This window comes from Sinocyclocheilus grahami, unplaced genomic scaffold, assembly GCF_001515645.1.
Source record: "Sinocyclocheilus grahami isolate Dianchi unplaced genomic scaffold, SAMN03320097.WGS_v1.1 scaffold28.1, whole genome shotgun sequence".
Taxonomy (NCBI): Eukaryota; Metazoa; Chordata; class Actinopteri; order Cypriniformes; family Cyprinidae; genus Sinocyclocheilus; species Sinocyclocheilus grahami.
Genome location: NW_015505207.1, coordinates 1,956,802 through 1,980,162, shown reverse-complemented (window position 1 = coordinate 1,980,162; position 23,361 = coordinate 1,956,802). Strand labels below are relative to the sequence as shown.

General features: G+C 43.9%; 1 protein-coding gene across 1 annotated transcript in view; it reads right to left on the bottom strand.

The window, feature by feature from the left end:
- The window catches only part of LOC107569583 (integrin beta-like protein 1), a 66,202-nt gene that overhangs the window by 5,978 nt on the left and 36,863 nt on the right, over positions 1-23,361 (bottom strand). Inside the window, exons 8-10 of the mRNA XM_016255703.1 lie at positions 21,209-21,325; positions 6,726-6,872; positions 3,729-3,842 (exon numbers count right to left, since the gene is read on the bottom strand). Of these exons, the coding sequence (XP_016111189.1) occupies positions 3,729-3,842; positions 6,726-6,872; positions 21,209-21,325 (378 nt within the window). The remainder of the gene's footprint in view (positions 1-3,728; positions 3,843-6,725; positions 6,873-21,208; positions 21,326-23,361) is intronic.

Here is a 23,361-nt window from a genome sequence, read left to right as displayed (position 1 = left end):
TATATTTTTTAAATGTGATTGTTGGTACATTTGACCAGTTTTTACCATACTTTCAAAACAAAAATTAAAATAGGAAAAATATGCAATATGACAATAATTGAAGACAAAATGTGTTTTACTGAGAAAAAACAAGATTTGTTTTTTAAAAAGCCTTTTTCCAAAAGGTACATCTGGAAAAAGGGGGGTCGTCTTATAATCAGGGTCGTCTTATATTCGGGCCAATACAGTAATCATTAAGACATTTTAACTTTAAATCATCGTCAGAATACCATAACTCTTCATTCAGTGAAAGTCCAATATTCTACCAACATATTTGTTTAGAACCTTTTTGGACTGTTTTTGCTTGTGCTTGGTCTGTGCATATTTTTCTCCTGATTCAGATGGCATGACTTTTTCATTAGAGAAGCAATATTATGGATAGAGGACTCTAGCTAGAAGCCACGGTTTGCAGTTAAAAACATTAATGATGGATTTGTTTATTACAAACAGCTTTTCACTTCACAAGATGTTAATTGATGGACTGGAGTTGTGTGGATTATTTGTGGATTATTGTGATGCTTTTATCAGACATTTGGACTTTAGCTTTATATCATGCACAGCACCCACTCACTGCAGAGGATCCTTTGGTGAGCAAGTGATGTAATGCTAAATTTCTACAAATCTGTTCCGATGAAGTAACAAATTGATATGCATATTGCATGGCCTGATGGTGTGTAAAGATTCCACAAATTAAAAATTTTTGGTTAACTATTCCTTTAAAAGTAATATTAATAAAAGTTACTCTGTTATCATTATACGTGCACAGTAACTTAACTATAATCTATTGCAGTTTCCTAAAACAGGGGGAAGCAATTTAGTATCCCATAATTTAAATCACCAATATTGCTGGATAAGTTTTACTGGTCAAGTGTTATGCCCCCCTTTGTGTGAATGTTGTGTAAAATAAGTGCTAATTGGATTTCATCATTTGTGTGCTAATTTAATTTCATAATTTGTATAAGCACTGGATTAGCTGTGTTCAAATTGTACTAACCAACCTGGACAGAGTTTCCCCAAAGCATCACATAATCCTCAGTAGATTGTAGACTCCATTGGTGCCAATGATTTCTACAATGTCTTTAGGCTTACGATGCTTTGCAGAAACTCAGATATTGGTCTCCAGATATTAGTCAACATGACTCTGCAAAACAAAGTCTTATGAGCTGGGATTCTCATATTTCACATAGGATCCAGGAAATTGCATAATATGGGGGCACTGGTCTGTCATTAACAGCTGTGCTTTACCTTACAAACACGATACTCTGAAAGTTACAAAGCTTTCAAAGAACATTCTTTTGAAGTCAGTCTTATCATTCAAAGTGTAGGCAGCCAATCAGACAGTACATCCCTTGTCATTTCCCACAGTATTATTCTCCTGTGAGCTACAACAAGCAACCCACATATTCACCTACCCATGAATCTTTACTGTGAAAAAAATCCATTTAATTCTTCCAATGTTTCACTCTTAATAATGTTGACGTTGTTGTGACAAGCAGAACAACTCTCCTGCTGATTTCCAAGCATTAATTTGAGAAAATTATTGAGTAGACCATGTGAAACCAGATCTTAGAGCAATTTTTTATTTTCACCAGTCAGGCAACAAAAACAAACAGTGTTCCTTCATCGGCTCAGACAAACCCTATATATAAAGCGTATTAGTGTGTCACTTTACATGCCCAGAGAAAGGAGATGAATATTCAGAGGACTATGTGTCAAGCAGAAATTGGCTAGGCTTTATCGGGAGGTCGCATACAGATAGTGAAACTGTTCTCTTATTAAAGTGTAAAACCTAAAGCTTCATTTTCAGTGTTGTGTGTGGTTCTCGAGAGCAAGTGTACAGGTTGGAAGAGCAAATTATATGTTGAGGTTTCTGTCAGACTGTCAGCAAACATGTTTTACAGTTTCTGCTTGACTTTAGAGAAAAGCAATAATAGTCTGTATATCTTTACCTTTTAATAGAACAAATAGGCAGGAAACAAGGCGAGTGTTCATTTTACACAGCTTTTTGTTTTAGTTGTAGTTTTTCCTCCTAAATCCTTTCAATTTAGCACATATATTCTACATTACAATGGCATTAACAAACACTTTCGTTAGTAATCTCTTTTGGTGACATTAACACAAGCCACTGGAACATGATGCAAGCAGGACTTGAACCCAGCATGGCATCTAGCCACTATGCCACAGCTCCTGGAGATGCAAATTTGATTGACCAATCCCATTCCCTCTCTCTCACCAATAATTTCTGTCTCTAATAACTAAATGTGGCATAAACCCTCCCCAAAGAACAGAATTGATTGGTGGAAATAGTTGTGTTCAGTTGTATTTGCTATCCGTCTCATTAAAGGAGCATATGTGGGAAATCGATTTAATTGCTCAGTTCGTTCCCCACCAAACAAATAAGGGAACCCACTTAAATTTTTAAGAGATTACTGACAATTATGTTACGTCTTAACGTGCCGCTCGAAGCGTCGTCCCTCCTACCTTTTCCAGAGCATATGACGCCGTCGGCCGCCTCGCAAAGGCTCTTGCTCTGCTTGTCTGTCATGTCACAGCTGCGGGGGAACTGGCAGTGCTTCCCAAACCATCCATCACTGCAGATACAGCGGCCACACGAGCAGAAGCCGTGGCCTGGGGGAGACACACAGCGCACACGCAAGTATGTGCACACACAATCACTTTCTCTCCTTACCAAAGAAAACCACCATTTATATCTGCCAAAACAAAGCAACAGGCTGATTGATACAGGCAAATATAATTGGTTCAAAAAGACAGGGATTCGTTTACTAACTGGATAATGGTGTTGCGGTATATGGCTCTTATCACTTATGGACCCCGTTGGATGAACCATTCTATAGCCTCTCCGATCGTGTTGGATGAGTCAGCGTAACGGTATTCGCAACGATCTGACTGTATAAATTGCTCAGTCAAATTCTTTGTTTCTACTAACATAGTAGTATAGTCTGGATTTTCAACAATTTTACCAGCAAGTTACACCGTTATGCCAGTAGGTGGCGACAAGGGACTGTCTCATTGTTCATAACACTGATTCATTCTGAAACAAATGCGCGAGACGTTGCCTTATTGATTTGATTTTTTTTTTGAGGAACAAAACGAGTGAGTCATTGACTCATTCACTGAACTGATTTGTTCAAAACAACTGATTAATTCATAAATATGACTACTGTGTTGCTTGAAGATGGAGTGCTTTCACTATGAGTGACATTTAACAAACACATTTATGCATTCCTTTTATCAATTGTGTTTTTTCTTCTTGTTTTATAATGAATTTTGCATCTCTGCAACCAGGAACTGTATAATTGGTTAAATGATATGGCAACTGGTAATGAAGTCATTAGACCAATAAGTTTCTAAGCAGCTGTCCAAGTTTCCTCAAGCCCTTGAGCTATCGTGATAATAAATATTTATTGTGCTTTTTATTAGCACTGACTAGTCAACTCTTCAAGGCTTTTAAGGAAAACCTTGACTCTCTCCGGAGCTTCTTTCCCATTGAAAAGCAGGATGAGAAGAACACAGCAGGAGCCCACTGATTGGACGGCTCAGCCTAAGAGTTGTACAGAGCTGTCTAATCAACCGGCAGCCACATCAGAGAACTTCAATATCCATCACAAAGAGATCTGTCAGTGCACGAGTGGGTGTTTGGAGGAGCGCTGCTGCATTTGAACACATACCTGTGCAAACCAGCCCATCATGTTTGTCGCACTCCCTGTCGTCGCACTCGCAGAATTCCCCTGAAATGTACCACTCCTGTGGCGAGCAGATACAGCGACCACAGTGACAAGAGCCTGCAAGAACAAATTAGCCTTCAGTCACACAACCATTGGAGATCCATTAGTCTTCCCTTATTCTCCTGTGTTACTTTGTGTGATTATAAAACACTTAAAGCTGTGATACGGTTCCTAATTGGAATTTAAATAGAGTAAATTGTTTTTCTAAATGTGTACAGCTGTTGTTTACAAGGTCAAATTCCATGTTCCCGAGTCAGGAATAGACCAGTATACTAGCTAGGCCAGTCAATTGTCTGATATTTAGCCATTTGGAAATAATCTGCATTGGCTGATGATACAGGTGCACCATTAATAAAATTCTGGCCAATGCTGATAAGACAATAATTATTTTCATGTTTTGGAAAATTACAGATAAATGTCAGATTTAAATGTAAATACATAAAAAAATTAATGTGTTAAATGTATGATGAATTTTACTGTGCATTTAAAGGAATAATTCACTCAAAAATAAAAAATAATAAAATGCTGAAAATATGCTCACCCTCAAGCTATCTAAGATGTAGATGAGATATGGAGAAATTTAGCATTACATGACTTGCTCACCAGTGGATCCTCTGCAGTGAATGGGTGCCGTAAAGTGAAAGCTGCATGTTTGTAAGAAACAATTCATCATTAAGATATTCTAAAATCATCAGTCCCAGCCAGAATGCCAGTCCATAATTCATAATATAACAAACTTCCACCAACATATTTATTTTGTCTTGTGTTTGATCCGTGCATATTTCTCTCCTGATTCAGGTGAGATGACTTGTTCATTAAAGAAAGCAAAATTATGGATAGAGGACTCCAGCTTGAAGCAACGGTTTGAAGTTAAACACGTTAATGATAGATTTATTACAAACACGCAGCTTTTCACTTCACTAGACGTTAATTGATGGACTGGAGTTGTGTGGATTATTTGTAATAATTGTGATGTTTCTATCAGCTGTTTGTACCCATTCAGAGCAGAGGATTGGTGAGCAAGTGATGTAATACTACATTTCTCCAAATCTGTTCAGATGAATAAACAAATTCATGTTGGATGGCCTGACGGTAAGCAAAGTTTCCACAAATGTTCAATTTTTGGGTTACCTATTCCTTTAAAAGTAACAGGTTGCCGTTTTTACTCTGTTATTGTTTCATGTGCACAGCAACTTGTCTATAATCTATTGCAGTTTCCTAAAACAATTAGAGGGGGTAAGAAATTTAGTATCACATAATTTAAAATCACCAATAATATTGGATAAGTTATGGTGGTGATATATATCTATCCCTAGTTGATAACCTTGCCTGCTTAGCCAATTAACAGGTCAAGTGTCATCTCACCCTTTGAATTAATGCTGTTTAAAATAAGTGTTAATTGGATTTCATCATTTGTGTGCTAATTTAATGTCATCATTTGTATGAGCATTGCATTTGCTGTGTTTAAATTGTACTGACCACTTTTCCAAAAGCATCAAAAGCCTCAGCAGATCATAGAGACCATTATTTGGTGCCAATGATTTCTACGATGTACTTAGGGTTACGATGGTTTGCAAAAACATAGATATTGGTCTCCAGATAATAGTCAACATGACTCTACAAAACAAGTCGAATGAACTGGGATTCTCATACAAACAAGATCCAGGAAACTGCATAATATGAGGGCACTGGTCTTTCATTAACAGCTGTTCTGTACCTTACAAACATGATACGGTGAAAGTTACAAAGCCTTCCAAGAACATTCTTTATAAGTCAGTCTTATCAAGCAAAGTGTAAGCAGCTCATCAGACAGTAAATCCCTTGTCATTTACCAATGTATTATTCTACTGGGAGCTACAATAAACAACCCACATATTCACCTACCCATGAATCTTTACTGTGAAAAAAATCCATTTAATTCTTCCAATGTTTCAGTCTTAATAATGTTGATGTTGTTATGACAAGCAGAACAACTCTCCTGCTGATTTTCAAGCATTAATTTGAGTATCCCATGTGAAACCAGATCTTAGAGGAAGTTCTTATTTTCACCAGCCAGACATAAAAAATAAACAGTGTTCCGTCATAGGCGCTGACAAACCCTGTATATAAAGCGTATTAGTGTCTCACTTTACATGCCCAGAGAAAGGAGATGAATACTCAGAGGACTATGTGTCATGTAGTAATTGGCTAAGCTTTATCGTTTTTTCCAGGATGCTGACAGGTCATATACAAATAGTGAAACTGGCCTCTTATTAAAGCGTAAAAAAACCTAAAGCTTTGTTTTCAGTGCTGTGTGTAGTTTTCGAGAGCAGGTGTACAGGTTGGAAGAGCAAATTATATGTTTAGGTTTCTATCAGACAATCAGCAAACATGTTTTACATATTCTGCTTGACTTTACAGAAAAGCTATAACAATAAGTCTGTGTATCTTTACCTTTTAGAATAGGCGGAAACATGGTGAGAGTTCATTTTACACAGCTTTTTGTTTTAGTTGTAGTTTTTCCTCCTAAATCCTTTCAATTTAGCACATATATTCTACATTACAATGGCATTAACAAACACTTTCGTTAGTAATCTCTTTTGGTGACATTAACACAAGCCACTGGAACATGATGCAAGCAGGACTTGAACCCAGCATGGCATCTAGCCACTATGCCACAGCTCCTGGAGATGCAAATTTGATTGACCAATCCTATTCTCTCACCAATAATTTCAGTCTCTATCAACTAAAAAGAGGCATAAACCCTCCCCAAAGATCAGAATTGATTAGTGGAAATGGATCAGTTGTGTTTGCTATCCACCAGAGGAGCATATGTGGGAAATCGATTTAATAACGCAGGTTGTTCCCCACCAAACAAATGAGGGAACCTACTCTAATTTTTAAGAGATGACTGACAAATGTTACGTCTTACGGTGTCGCTTGAAGCATCATCGCTCCTACCTTTTCCAGAGCATATGACGCCGTCGGCCGCCTCGCAAAGGCTCTTGCTCTGCTTGTCTGTCATGTCACAGCTGCGGGGGAACTGGCAGTGCTTCCCAAACCATCCATCACTGCAGATACAGCGGCCACACGAGCAGAAGCCGTGGCCTGGGGGAGACACACAGCGCACACGCAAGTATGTGCACACACAATCACTTTCTCTCCTTACCAAAGAAAACCACCATTTATATCTGCCAAAACAAAGCAACAGGCTGATTGATACAGGCAAATATAATTGGTTCAAAAAGACAGGGATTCGTTTACTAACTGGATAATGGTGTTGCGGTATATGGCTCTTATCACTTATGGACCCCGTTGGATGAACCATTCTATAGCCTCTCCGATCGTGTTGGATGAGTCAGCGTAACGGTATTCGCAACGATCTGACTGTATAAATTGCTCAGTCAAATTCTTTGTTTCTACTAACATAGTAGTATAGTCTGGATTTTCAACAATTTTACCAGCAAGTTACACCGTTATGCCAGTAGGTGGCGACAAGGGACTGTCTCATTGTTCATAACACTGATTCATTCTGAAACAAATGCGCGAGACGTTGCCTTATTGATTTGATTTTTTTTTTGAGGAACAAAACGAGTGAGTCATTGACTCATTCACTGAACTGATTTGTTCAAAACAACTGATTAATTCATAAATATGACTACTGTGTTGCTTGAAGATGGAGTGCTTTCACTTTATTTGGATGTTAGTTGGCAAAGAAAGAAGACATATTGTATCCAAAAGTTGCACTTGAGGTCTATTGACGTGGTGTTTCTTGAATTGTAAAACAGTATCACACTTGCAGTTGTCTTGGGATTAGCATTCAGAACAACAGCACTTGTGTTTGGATGATATTTCTAAAATATACTTCCTAAAATAGTTTATTACATGGAAAACTGTAGCAAGTATGTAGGTGACGGCAGTAAAAAAGTTGTGTGACCACGTCTTTCCAAAAAGAAAGCTTGGCCTGTTGCCATATGACAAAATGGTCTATTTTTTAATGTGTTGCATTGCTACTCCAAATAATAACAAGCATTTGGATGTAACTGTCATCCTTTGAGTAGTGAGGTTTGTTACCACCGCTTGAAATGGGTTGAAAAGCTGTAGTTTGCGAGTATGTTTTTGGCCTTTAAGTTTATATAAAACGGTAATTTTGAATGTCCTCGTCACTTCTGGTCACTTATTTGACATTCAAAGGTATTAACAAGAGCGCCACTTTGGGAGATCTGTGCATGGGCGTTATTTCATGTAGACTGTAAGGAAACGAAATGTTCCCTGAAGCTGAACAGTGTTTTTCTCTTAATCTTTGACTCCTTTCTGGAACAGTGCTCGGTAAAGAAAAAAAAGAGGATATAATATAAACAGTCTCTTCAGTGATCAGTATGTTTTCTGAATATCTTATCTTAAGCACTTATAGATATATAGCAGGTATTTTTTTTATATAAAATGCACTAAAAGTCACTGTTAAGTAGAAGAATAAATAAAACTGTTCAATAGTTTATTTTCCACAACTGAGAAAAAAAGAGGATATAATATAAACAGTCTCTTCAGTGATCAGTATGTTTTCTGAATATCTTATCTTAAGCACTTATAGATATATAGCAGGTATTTTTTTTATATAAAATGCACTAAAAGTCACTGTTAAGTAGAAGAATAAATAAAACTGTTCAATAGTTTATTTTCCACAACTGAGAGAATATATATTTGTTGTGGGCCAAATCACAATGGAGATTCATTTGTGAAATATGCTTGTACTAACATTGAGTTCTTATAAAATACTTATTTGGGAGGTTATGAAATGCCAAAGTGATTAAATAAACAGAACAGGCACTGTAGTGGCTATTTCAAATAAATATGTACTTTTGCCCCAGGCTGGAGAGTCATTTTCACGCATCCCTTTATTTCTGGATGATATTTAATCAAAACAAACCATTTTCCATTTATTTTTTAAAAACACAGTTTATGTTGTACCATCAATTGGATAAAAAGAAAACAATTTTTTTTTGGCCATTACACAGTTTTCATTAAGGGAGGGAGGGGTTTGTGTGTGTGCTTGTATTCCCATTGCACCTTATAATAACTGCATGGAAAAAAATAATTTTTTTATGTGGCTCTTTGTCTTCATCTCTCTCATTCATTTATTTTGTGGGTGTAGGTATACAGGCTTGAAGTTTGATGCACTCTTGGTAGAGCTACATGCTTGACTGCTTCAATCAGCCAGCCTACGAGAGCATTTAATTGCTTTGGTGAGTGGCACCCCAGTCCCTTCAATTAAAGCGCACCTGCAATTCCCCATTATCCCGCCTGTAAATGCAATTCGAGTGTGGGCATGTTTGAAATCACTGTGTTTCTCATACCTATCTTTGGAAGAATATTTTCTAAAGAATGTAACCTAGTCTTAAACTCTCGGGCAATTACCTCATAAAAACGATATAAATCCAATCTGAAATATTGATGATCCTGCATTTCAGTAAAACACTTTAATGTTAATACAGCTGGAATGGCTTCTCAAGGGCTAAAGATCCCATGATAGGCATATCTGAAGGCTGCCCTTTATTTGAACACCAATTCAGCCCTGCAGGATCGTCTTATGCAATTAGCTGAGATGAACGTTTCATCAGCGTGTGTGACGTCTGTCTCTCTCTGAGCTGAGAGCTGGAGGCACGCCGTGTTTCCACACTTCTCCTCCGTTAGCAGGCTCTCATCTGTCTGTGTGACTCGGGCGGTCACAGCAGATGAGCCCTATACATATTTAAACATCTCCTAGGGCTGGTCCACACAAGGGCAGTGGGCCGAGCTGTGGCAGCTAGTCGCTTAGTGACACAACACAATAAGCATTCAGAAAGCAGCAGCATAAAATTTGTATCCGCACCAAAGAGGAGAAATGTTGTTCTTTAGATGCTGGCGTGTACCATGGGTGAAATGCTTGTGCTTATCTATCATCACATTTTCACGGGGGGTTCCATGAATGGCACTGCTATACAGTTTAGGATTATAGTTGTTAAGGTTTATATTGGTGGCAGATATATATTATAGATATTTTTAATTGATAGTGAAATTAATAAGCTAGAACTGATCATTTTTAGTCAGTCATTTGTACCAGCATATTTTTTTTGTTAAAAATATACACATTTTTTTGTTTTTAAATTAAAAATGTATCTTGATCCTTTCTGTTCCATTATGGAGACACTCACTAGTTTGTAAGTCAAATATGCTTGTTGTATGACAACAACAGTATTTGATGATTTTACATTAATATTATTCTATTATTATTATTATTATTTCATGAGAATTACAACATCAAATTACATTCAAATATATTAAGGCCCAATACCAATTCTACCCCTTAACCCTTCCCCTTTCCCTCCGTTTCGCGCGTTCACGTGAAGGGGTAGGGGTGTCTCGATTCTCTTTTGGTTGGAGGGGTAGGGGTTAGGGCAAGGGCCAGATAGCCCTTCAAATTAAGATTTTTCGGGACCACACTTCAAAGAAAGGGGGAATTAATTATCTCAGCGTAAACTGGCTTCAGCGGCAACATGGCTGCCCGAGCGAACAAAAAGACACATAAATGTACGCATTTTGGCGTGTGTGCGTGTCTGTCTGTTTCTCTTTTTAGAGTGAGTTTACTTCAAAAACAGCGATTTTATCCTCTTGTTGCTGGAAAATATAACGTAGCGATTCAGTAATTAAACTGTTATTAATAAAAGTCATGGGGCAGCGTTGACAAGTTTCTTTGCTCCTGGATGTGTGAGCTGTGCGATATCTGATGTGTGTGTGTGTGTGTGTCAGTAAGCAGCGCATTAATATAGAATGGTAATTAAAGGCTCTAATGCACACCAGCACACCAGTATAGGTGTGTGTATTGTAGGAGCTAGACAACGTATGATGACGTGTGACGGCATAGTAGTGGTGTCCCAATTCTTAGGGGAATATTTCACCCCTACCCCTTGACACTCTGTTTCAAAGGACATGGGGAAAGGGTAGGTGGAGGGGATTGGGCCTATGTACACTATATAAAAAAACTCCACACACAAGATACAGATTAGAAATATATTAGGGCTGTCAAGCAATTAACATTTTTATTCTGATTAATTACATGAAGTGCCATTCCTGCATATGGCTGAAGTAGTTGTGGCAGAAGTTTGGAGAAGAAATTGAAAGAAATAATCATCTTGACCTAGGAGTGAAAGTCGTAGCAACAGATCTATGTAGCCTATGCAGTCGTATACATGCAAAGAAACAGACATGCTCAGGTATAACCTGAAAACCCCAGCAGGAGAGCTTGAAAATCATATTGTATAGTATAGCTTTCTAGTCAATGGTGGAATGACTAGAATCTGTAAAGTCTGTTCCCTTTCAGTCGGTCACTCTCGACGTCACGTCAGTAATGACCGATGAATTGGGATCTCGCTTAGAGCGGAGAATCTTTTGTTTCTTTTTCCCTGCCACTGACTTCACGGTCAGTGGTACCTAAAACCTCGACAAAAGAGCAGTTTCTTCTATCTCTTGGTCCCCAGAGGGGATGGGGAGTTGTGGACGGGCCAGTCTCGCATCACACTCACCCTCCTCTTTCACCAGTGAGCAGCTGTGGGCGTTTCAAGAGTGCAATCTAACGTACTACTCACGCACCCTCTGCCCGAACGCAGGTAAGTGTTGCACACATGCAGACCCCGCTTCGGACCGGCTACAAGACGACTGGGCTGGGTCCCTGCATTCCTCTTCGTTGCCCTAGTGTGGGTACATCGGTGGTTCCATTGGTGCCACTTGTATGGTATCTCGGAGCATGCCTAGCGCTCCCCATTCCATCTCGCTGGTTCATTCAGACCATCAGACTCGGCTATGCGATTCAGTTTGCCCGGTGTCCTCCCAAGTTCAGGGGCGTCCACTTTAGTGAAGGCTGCAGATGCCCCTGTCTTGCGTGCAGGGATTGCAGTCCTACTGGCGAAGGATGCGATAGAGCCGGACCCTCCAGCCGATATGAAGACAGGGTTTTACAGTCCTTACTTCATTGTACCCAGGAAAGGCGTTGGGTTATGACCATTCTTGGATCTGTGCTTTTTGAACCGGGTCCTTCACAAACTACCGTTAGAGATGATCATGCAGAAGCGCATCTTTGGGTGCATCTGTCCCCAAGATTGGTTTGCAATGATCGACCTGAAGGACGAATATTTCAGGATCCTTCCATGCCACAGGCCATTCCTGCGGTTCGCATTCAAAGGACAAGGTCCTGCCCTTCTACCTCGACGACTGGCTCATACTAGTTCAGTCTCAGAAACAGTTGTACGAACACAGGGACTTGGTGCTCTCGCACCTCAGCCAGTTGGGCCTTCGGGTCAACTGGGAAAAGAGCAAACTCTCCCCGATGCAGAGGATCTCTTTTCTCGGTATAGAGTTGGATTCGGTCAAACAGACAGCATGCCTCATGCAGGAGTGTGCTCAGTTGGTGTTGAACTGCCTGAATATGTTCAAGAGCAGGACGGTGGTCCCACTGAAACAGTTTCAGAGGCTCCTTGGGCATATGGCAGCGGCAGTCACACCACTGGGGCTGCTTCATATGAGACCGTTTCAACACTGGCTTCATGGCCGAGTCCTGAGGTGGGCGTGGCAACACAGCACTTAATGGGTCCAAGTCACATCGGCCTGCATGGCTCCAGGTTTCCAGGCATGCTGTGGTTTACACGGATACCTCTATCACCGGCTGGGTGGTCACGTACGACGGGCATGCAGTGTCTGGGATTTGGATGGGCCCCCAACTGCACTGGCACATCAACTGCCTAGAGTTGTTAGCAGTACGCCTTGCCTTGAACCATCTCAAAGGGCGCTTACGAGGCAAGCACGTGCTGGTCCGCATGGACAACACTGTGACCGTTGCGTACATCAACCGACAAGGTGTATCGCATGTCGCAACTCACCTTCCACCTCCTCCTCTGACACCATCACTTCAGCGAGAGCACCATCTACGAGACAGGCTTACGCTTTGAAGACTACTCACGCACCCTCTGCCCGAACGCAGGTAAGTGTTGCACACATGCAGACCCCGCTTCGGACCGGCTACAAGACGACTGGGCTGGGTCCCTGCATTCCTCTTCGTTGCCCTAGTGTGGGTACATCGGTGGTTCCATTGGTGCCACTTGTATGGTATCTCGGAGCATGCCTAGCGCTCCCCATTCCATCTCGCTGGTTCATTCAGACCATCAGACTCGGCTATGCGATTCAGTTTGCCCGGTGTCCTCCCAAGTTCAGGGGCGTCCACTTTAGTGAAGGCTGCAGATGCCCCTGTCTTGCGTGCAGGGATTGCAGTCCTACTGGCGAAGGATGCGATAGAGCCGGTCCCTCCAGCCGATATGAAGACAGGGTTTTACAGTCCTTACTTCATTGTACCCAGGAAAGGCGTTGGGTTATGACCATTCTTGGATCTGTGCTTTTTGAACCGGGTCCTTCACAAACTACCGTTAGAGATGATCATGCAGAAGCGCATCTTTGGGTGCATCTGTCCCCAAGATTGGTTTGCAATGATCGACCTGAAGGACGAATATTTCAGGATCCTTCCATGCCACAGGCCATTCCTGCGGTTCGCATTCAAAGGACAAGGTCCTGCCCTTCTACCTCGACGACTGGCTCATACTAGTTCAGTCTCAGAAACAGTTGTACGAACACAGGGACTTGGTGCTCTCGCACCTCAGCCAGTTGGGCCTTCGGGTCAACTGGGAAAAGAGCAAACTCTCCCCGATGCAGAGGATCTCTTTTCTCGGTATAGAGTTGGATTCGGTCAAACAGACAGCATGCCTCATGCAGGAGCGTGCTCAGTTGGTGTTGAACTGCCTGAATATGTTCAAGAGCAGGACGGTGGTCCCACTGAAACAGTTTCAGAGGCTCCTTGGGCATATGGCAGCGGCAGTCACACCACTGGGGCTGCTTCATATGAGACCGTTTCAACACTGGCTTCATGGCCGAGTCCTGAGGTGGGCGTGGCAACACAGCACTTAATGGGTCCAAGTCACATCGGCCTGCATGGCTCCAGGTTTCCAGGCATGCTGTGGTTTACACGGATACCTCTATCACCGGCTGGGTGGTCACGTACGACGGGCATGCAGTGTCTGGGATTTGGATGGGCCCCCAACTGCACTGGCACATCAACTGCCTAGAGTTGTTAGCAGTACGCCTTGCCTTGAACCATCTCAAAGGGCGCTTACGAGGCAAGCACGTGCTGGTCCGCATGGACAACACTGTGACCGTTGCGTACATCAACCGACAAGGTGTATCGCATGTCGCAACTCACCTTCCACCTCCTCCTCTGACACCATCACTTCAGCGAGAGCACCATCTACGAGACAGGCTTACGCTTTGAAGTGGAACCTGTTCATCGAATGGTGCTCTTCTCACCGAGAAGACCCCAAAGATGCCCAATCAGAGTTGTGCTGTCCTTCTTGCAGCAAGGGTTGGAGCGAAGGCTGTCTCCCTCCACCCTTAAAGTCTATGTGGCTGTGATTACTGCCAACCATGACCCCGTGGAAGGGAAGTCGGTAGGGAAGCATGACCTGGTCATAAGGTTCCTCAGGGGAGTGAGAAGGTTGAATCCTCCCCGGCCCCCCTCTATACCTTCTTGGGACCTGTCTCTAGTGCTCGAAACAATACATCAGACCCATTTGAGCCTTTGCAGTCAGTTGAGCTGAAGTTTCTATCAATGAAGACTCTGCTCCTGCTTTCACTGGCCTCCATCAAGAGGGTAGGGGACCTGCACGCATTCTTGGTCAACGAATTGTGCCTAGAGTTTGGGTCGGCTGACTCCCAGGTAATCCTGAGACCCCGGCCTGGCTATGTGCCCAAGGTTCCCACCACGCCCTTCAGGGATCAGGTGGTGACTGCAAGCGCTGCCCCCGGAGGAGGCAGACCCAGCCCTAGCTTTGCTTTGCCCCGTCCGAGCCTTGAGATGGTATGTAGACCGGACGCAAAGCTTCAGGACCTCAGATCAGCTCTTTGTCTATTACGAAGGCCGGCAGAAGGGGAATGCCGTCTCCAAGCAGAGGATGGCCAACTGGATAGTGGATACCATCACCCTGGCTTATCAGGCACAGGGTGTGCCCTGCCCGCTCAGGGTGCGAGCACACTCTAATAGAAGTGTTGCTTCCTCCTGGGCGCTGGCTCGTGGTGCCTCGTGGAGCCAGTATCCTCCTGTGTTCTCACCTCAAATGGGTAGAAGAGTTGCGGACCAGACTCCGTTTCTTGCAAAGGGGCAGGGTTCCCATGCCTCTGCCTAGATCTAGTGTTCCCCCTGGCAAAAACCAGGGGGCGCTACTTCTGGCAGTAGCCGAACTGGTCTTGTGGTGACGGTGAGGAATTCCCCTCCGAGAAACCAACCTCCGAGGGCTCCTCCTTCCACCAGCACTTCGCAGCCACTGAAGCTGCCCAGGGAACAGGCTGGACCCTCCCGTGGGGTACCACTTGTATCCTTTCGGCACTGGATACAAGTGGTACCCCACAGATGATCAGATGTCGATTGCTGCATCGGAGGGTGAGCCAGATCTTTCTGCAGATGATGATCTGGTAGCGCTGCTGCCTTCTGGGCGACCAACAATACGTGATACGGATCCAGAAATCGTGGTTGTGCTTGCCCAGACCACTGAGAGGGTTGGGCTTGAATGGAAGCCTCCACCGCGTCCCGAACCCTCGAGGCTGGATGATTGGTTTCTTGGGGCGGCTCGTGCTGGTTCTCAGGGCCTCAGGACACCCCAGTGTCTTTCTCCCCAGAAGTGCATGATGAGCTCACTGGGTCGTGGACGGCACCTTTCACTGCCAGAAACAGCCCTGGTGGCTCATCCTCCCTCACCACCCTCGACGGTGGGGCAGCGCGGGGGTATACGGAAGTCCCTCCGGTGGAGTGGTCGGTTGCGATGCAATTGTGTCCAAATACCGCTGCCACCTGGTGGGGCAAGCCGTCACTCCCCTCCCGGGCCTGTAGGTACTCGTCAGCCCTGACCGGCAGTGCTTATGCGACCTGCGGGGAAGCTACCTCGGCCCTTCACGCCATGGCGTTGTTGCAGGTTCATCAGGCCAAGGCACTGAAGGACCTGCATGAGGGTGGGCACGACTCAGAAGTTCTTAAAGAGCCCTGCACCTCTACTGACCTCGCGCAACGGGCGACAAAGGCCACTGCGTGGTCAGAGATGGAAGGAGCTGCTCTTTGGGAGATGGTGAATGCACCACTCCCTCCCCCGGAGAAAGGCCGGGCGGAGAATCTTTTGTTTCTTTTTCCCTGCCACTGACTTCACGGTCAGTGGTACCTAAAACCTCGACAAAAGAGCAGTTTCTTCTATCTCTTGGTCCCCAGAGGGGATGGGGAGTTGTGGACGGGCCAGTCTCGCATCACACTCACCCTCCTCTTTCACCAGTGAGCAGCTGTGGGCGTTTCAAGAGTGCAATCTAACGTACTACTCACGCACCCTCTGCCCGAACGCAGGTAAGTGTTGCACACATGCAGACCCCGCTTCGGACCGGCTACAAGACGACTGGGCTGGGTCCCTGCATTCCTCTTCGTTGCCCTAGTGTGGGTACATCGGTGGTTCCATTGGTGCCACTTGTATGGTATCTCGGAGCATGCCTAGCGCTCCCCATTCCATCTCGCTGGTTCATTCAGACCATCAGACTCGGCTATGCGATTCAGTTTGCCCGGTGTCCTCCCAAGTTCAGGGGCGTCCACTTTAGTGAAGGCTGCAGATGCCCCTGTCTTGCGTGCAGGGATTGCAGTCCTACTGGCGAAGGATGCGATAGAGCCGGTCCCTCCAGCCGATATGAAGACAGGGTTTTACAGTCCTTACTTCATTGTACCCAGGAAAGGCGTTGGGTTATGACCATTCTTGGATCTGTGCTTTTTGAACCGGGTCCTTCACAAACTACCGTTAGAGATGATCATGCAGAAGCGCATCTTTGGGTGCATCTGTCCCCAAGATTGGTTTGCAATGATCGACCTGAAGGACGAATATTTCAGGATCCTTCCATGCCACAGGCCATTCCTGCGGTTCGCATTCAAAGGACAAGGTCCTGCCCTTCTACCTCGACGACTGGCTCATACTAGTTCAGTCTCAGAAACAGTTGTACGAACACAGGGACTTGGTGCTCTCGCACCTCAGCCAGTTGGGCCTTCGGGTCAACTGGGAAAAGAGCAAACTCTCCCCGATGCAGAGGATCTCTTTTCTCGGTATAGAGTTGGATTCGGTCAAACAGACAGCATGCCTCATGCAGGAGCGTGCTCAGTTGGTGTTGAACTGCCTGAATATGTTCAAGAGCAGGACGGTGGTCCCACTGAAACAGTTTCAGAGGCTCCTTGGGCATATGGCAGCGGCAGTCACACCACTGGGGCTGCTTCATATGAGACCGTTTCAACACTGGCTTCATGGCCGAGTCCTGAGGTGGGCGTGGCAACACAGCACTTAATGGGTCCAAGTCACATCGGCCTGCATGGCTCCAGGTTTCCAGGCATGCTGTGGTTTACACGGATACCTCTATCACCGGCTGGGTGGTCACGTACGACGGGCATGCAGTGTCTGGGATTTGGATGGGCCCCCAACTGCACTGGCACATCAACTGCCTAGAGTTGTTAGCAGTACGCCTTGCCTTGAACCATCTCAAAGGGCGCTTACGAGGCAAGCACGTGCTGGTCCGCATGGACAACACTGTGACCGTTGCGTACATCAACCGACAAGGTGTATCGCATGTCGCAACTCACCTTCCACCTCCTCCTCTGACACCATCACTTCAGCGAGAGCACCATCTACGAGACAGGCTTACGCTTTGAAGTGGAACCTGTTCATCGAATGGTGCTCTTCTCACCGAGAAGACCCCAAAGATGCCCAATCAGAGTTGTGCTGTCCTTCTTGCAGCAAGGGTTGGAGCGAAGGCTGTCTCCCTCCACCCTTAAAGTCTATGTGGCTGTGATTACTGCCAACCATGACCCCGTGGAAGGGAAGTCGGTAGGGAAGCATGACCTGGTCATAAGGTTCCTCAGGGGAGTGAGAAGGTTGAATCCTCCCCGGCCCCCCTCTATACCTTCTTGGGACCTGTCTCTAGTGCTCGAAACAATACATCAGACCCATTTGAGCCTTTGCAGTCAGTTGAGCTGAAGTTTCTATCAATGAAGACTCTGCTCCTGCTTTCACTGGCCTCCATCAAGAGGGTAGGGGACCTGCACGCATTCTTGGTCAACGAATTGTGCCTAGAGTTTGGGTCGGCTGACTCCCAGGTAATCCTGAGACCCCGGCCTGGCTATGTGCCCAAGGTTCCCACCACGCCCTTCAGGGATCAGGTGGTGACTGCAAGCGCTGCCCCCGGAGGAGGCAGACCCAGCCCTAGCTTTGCTTTGCCCCGTCCGAGCCTTGAGATGGTATGTAGACCGGACGCAAAGCTTCAGGACCTCAGATCAGCTCTTTGTCTATTACGAAGGCCGGCAGAAGGGGAATGCCGTCTCCAAGCAGAGGATGGCCAACTGGATAGTGGATACCATCACCCTGGCTTATCAGGCACAGGGTGTGCCCTGCCCGCTCAGGGTGCGAGCACACTCTAATAGAAGTGTTGCTTCCTCCTGGGCGCTGGCTCGTGGTGCCTCGTGGAGCCAGTATCCTCCTGTGTTCTCACCTCAAATGGGTAGAAGCACTGAGAGGCCCCGGTTTAGTGTCGGCTTGCTAAAACTGCTCCAGAGAGTCCGTACTGTAGACCCTGTCGAGCTCCTCCATCCCCTCGGCAGCCAGACGTGGCGGAACGTCCATGCCAGGCCCTTACTCCATGAATCCGTGAGAACCGGTAGAGGGCTGGGTTCCATATGTAGACACTTAAGTGGATCCCATATGTGTAAAGTCCACTGTATAGCCTCAGAGCCTGTGTTTCCCCGGCAGACTTTCTGTCATTTTCCAAGAGAGTTACAATCACCTCTAATCTTCCATATGCACTTAAACGGTTGTTCATATGTGTAAGTATTTCCGAAACATCCTTCGGGAAGGATGGGGCTTCCGCAACGTTCCTGTTCCAAGTGGAACGGGTACGTTTTCCCAGTGTTATCCAATCTCTCTGAGTGGGTAGTGCTTCGACAACAGTGACTGGCCTTCTTTTTGCAAGCCCCAGCCTACGCCGAAAAGGAGACGCAGGAGGCTCGCACAGGACACTGGAAGGGGCAGCATCCATGGCATTTTGGTAGGGATCCCAATTCTTCGGTCATTACCGACGTGACGTCGAGAGTGACCGACTGAAAGGGAATGTCTCGGTTACGTATGTAACCCTCGTTCCCTGAAGGAGGGAACGGAGACGTCATGTCCCGTCGCCACAGCTGCTGTACCACCGCTGAGCGGCCGGGTCACCGGCTCGGCTCCTCAGCGAAAACCTGAGTATGCGTTGCACCTGCTGCCTAGTTATACTCGTGCTGCGATCAGCGGCAGCTGGATGCAATCATCGCATGCCAATGTGCATTGGCTCGTTTAGTTTACACTCGAAGTGTATTGGTCTCTCTAAGCGAGATCCCAATTAGTCGGCCATTACTGACGTGACATCTCCGTTCCTTCCTTCAGGGAATGAGGGTTACATACAAAACCGAGACATTTCTGTGTCAACAAATTCTAGGACTACACAAGTGCCAATTATTTTCAGTGCCAATATTCCTGTGGTGTCTTCATCTCAAAGTACAGTACATACTGTGATCTACATGATTCAAGCTGCTATTCAAGGGCAAATAGCCGTAGAAAATGTCAATTAAAATGATATGACTAAAGTGGTGTGGATTTGGCCTCGGCAAAAACTTTGAAAAAAAATTGGCCTGAATAGGTAAAACTGATGGAAGTTTGAGGATGGTTAACAACACACCCTCACATCTAAATTCTAATATACACTTATGACTTGTGAGTGAACAGTTTTTTGACAAACACTTGTCTCTGTTAAATAAAAAGTGCACATCTTTGCCTGTTGTAATGCCAGGCCAGCAGAGGGAGCCCTCGCCCGAGTATTGACTGTCACGCTCCCTCTGCTGCCTCGTTGGTGACTTCCTGTTTGGCAGCCATAACGCATGGCTTGCCCAAACACTCTCTGCGAAGTATTGCCAGTCTCACTGCCTTACCGAGCATTCTATTACCATTGCCTGTTGATATTGTGTATGACTTCTTGCCTGTTTGATTCTACTTCTGATTATTGGATTTTCCCTCTGTTTTGGCTGCCGATTGGACTGATTGACTGTGTTTAGACTACTGCCTTTCTGACACTGTTTCTGGATTGCCCTTTAAATAAACTTCTGCATATGGATTCTCACTAGGCTCACGTGTGACGTGACATGTGGCCAAGTATGGTGACCCATACTCGGAATTAATGCTCTGCATTTAACCCATCCAAAGTGCACACACACAGCAGTGAACACACACCCGGAGCAGTGGGCAGCCATTTATGCTGCGGCGCCCGGGGAGCAGTTGGGGGTTCGGTGCCTTGCTCAAGGGCACCTCAGTCGTGGTATTGAAGGTGGAAGAGAGCACTGTACATTCACTGCACCCCACCTACAATTCCTGCCGGTACGAGACTTGAACTTTGGGTTACGAGTCCGACTCTCTAACCATTAGGCCACAACTAATGTATTTTACATTTAATCATAATACATAAAAATACAGACCTAATACATCAGTGTTCTCAGTTGACTGAATGATGTGTTGTACAGTTAGCTTGAGTCTCTGTGGATTAATATTTAAACCCACAAGCATGTACATGATCATTATAAAAAATAAAAAATAAAACTCCTTTATAAATTAAACAAACAGTTTAGACCCACCACATATATAAAAGATCAACTAGAGGCAAAAAGAAAGCTATTTCTCTTCTTTTTTTCAAAAGTGATTACATTCCGAGCAAATTATGTACAAAAAATATTTAACTTAATATCCAGATTTACATTTGATAGTAAAGTTATATAAGCTCTAAAGTATCCCATTTTATCTTGATTGTAAATTATTAAATTATATTGGAAAATATAGAAAAATAAGATTAAAAAAAAAGAATACTTTATTCAGCAAGGGCACATTAAATTAATAAAAAGTAAGAGTAAAGACTTGTTACAAAAGAATTAATACTTCAGTAAATGCTGTTGTTTTGAACACTCTATTTATCAAAGAATCCTGGGGGGAAAATGTATCATGGTTTCAAAAACATTATAGGCAGCATAACTGTTTTCAACATTGAAAATAATAAATGCTTGAGCACCAAATCAACATATTAGAATAATTTCTGAAAAAATCATGTGACTTTGAAGACTGGAGTAATGGCTGCTGAAACACTGAAATCACAGAATGGCTGTTTTTACAGTATTTTTAGCAAATAAATGCAGTCTTGGTGAGCATTACATTACTATGGCCCATAGACTAGCAGCATCTAGAGATGGTCAGACAATGGCACCATTAACTCGTCCTGCTGTGTGTGTTTGTGTGTATTACCCCCACAGATCTCTCTGTTCAGGTCCTCACACTGCCTGTCGTCACACTCACAGTTCTTGCCGTGTACGCGTTTATCTCCGGGTGGGTGACATGTGCACTGGCCGCACAAACACTGCCCTGAAACACACAAATACTCTGTGACTGGCAAGAAAACCAAACATGACAGTGAAACCCAAAGCAATCTAATATGTGGCTATTTTTCCTATTTTCTTATCAAGATCTTGTATGAAGGTAGTTAAAATCTACGTTTCACCTTGAATTTGGCTTATCAAGGTCAACCAGAAAGCTCATTGCACTGAAAAGCGCAGAGTGTCTCGGTATATGCTTATCATAGAGCACATTAGTCTGCTAAAGTGGCACTGTCATTGTTTGACATTGACAGCCGTTACAACTCCAGCACCGTGCAGGCGAGGAGAACAACAAAGCAACGCCCTGTCTGACAACCCCTCAGCCTGCCAAGCAGATAAAAGCTGCGTGCTGCCGTTGCCACGGTAACTGGTGATGTCATAACACTTTTCCTTTATCGATTAGCGTGAGCCTTGCGTGGCTACTGCTAAGCCTGCAAGAGAGAAGTGCTCAAAACACGTAAAGAAAAACATTTTATGACAAACCGCCTGTCTGCTGATTCCGTTCATTTTCATTTTCACACCTCTAATAGCATTATCCATCACTGGTACCAAATTATACAGAACTGTCAGCGACAAGTAGAGCTCAATGAGTTAAAATGTACAAGTTATCATACTGACAACCTAAACTACTGAGCATAAATTGATTCTGCACATTATTCAGTGCCTTTTTACAGACAGTACAAAACATATGATGCACTAGACAGCCAAAGTGTATCTTTTCCATATGCTTTCACAGTGGCTAGCTGCATTATGTGTGTATAAATGGAGAGAGCAGCGCTGGCAGCTTCAGTGTGATTAATGGCTCCCTCGCTGATCATGTATGCTTTGGTCCGAATCGAAACAATTAATTCCTTCACAATATTTGAGAGACAGCCATCCGGCAAGTTCAATTCTCTAGGGAGCTGTGCTTGCTCAGGTGCCAAGACAAAAGCCCCGTTCCTCAAAATTGTTAAACATCATAATGGCTCAGCATCATCAATTTCCAATAATATGACCCCTAATTCATCTCTAAGAGTTACATTATTACAAATGTATGATCATGGTGCTTAAAACCTGAGATGAGCGTTTAGAGTAAACGCTGTAGAGGGTGGTGTGCCAGCTGTTCTGTGTTAGACAAGGATTTCTATTACAATATTGTCACAGTTAAGGAGTTTTCTCAAGACATTGGCTGTTACGATTCACAGATTTATACTACAGTACATAATAAAATGACATGCATTAGTGTGCATTGGAAAAAAAATGTGTACACCGTTCTTAAAAAATAATACTTCTTAGTATTAAGTAGCCTACTTTTTAATAATTTCAAGAAGTTTTTTTCTATAAAGAACACTAAATAAAAGATTCCATGGATGTTTAAGGTTTTTCATCGAACCGTTGATTCTAATAAAGAATATTTATTTTTAAGAGTGTACTTACGAAATCCACCTTTGGAATGCTTATTTTCAATGTAGGACACACTTATTCTAATCTCTTATACTGCTTAGGACAAATACGAATTGGGGCACAGCCATTTTGAAGTTATTCTTTGGCATGTCTGGAATGACTGAATGCCAAGACTGTATCACTCTTGTGCCACAAATTTGACAAGGACAATCAGGCTTGTAAAGACACCAGTGTTTAGCTGCACAGACCACTGCCAGCTCTGACATTAAATGACAAGCGTGCCGGAGCCGTGCTGAGTGTATCCTGATGTGTCCTGTGAAGCATTAACCTGCCAAATACAGAGGTTCATGCAAATGAGACTTCTGGGGTGCTAAAGGGGGTGAGGAGGTTTCTCACTGTCTGCCTTTTAAAGTGCAATTAAGAAATGTCAAGAGCCACAAAGAACCAGAGGTGGACCATTTCACAGTAGGGTTTAAGATGCAAATGCATGTAGGTTTGTATATATGAATATAAAATTACTTTAACTGTACACTACAGTAAGAATCAAATCATTCAACACATATAATATCATATCATATCATATCATATAATTAATATAATATAATATAATTGGGATTTGTTATATGGGGGGGCTCTATGGTA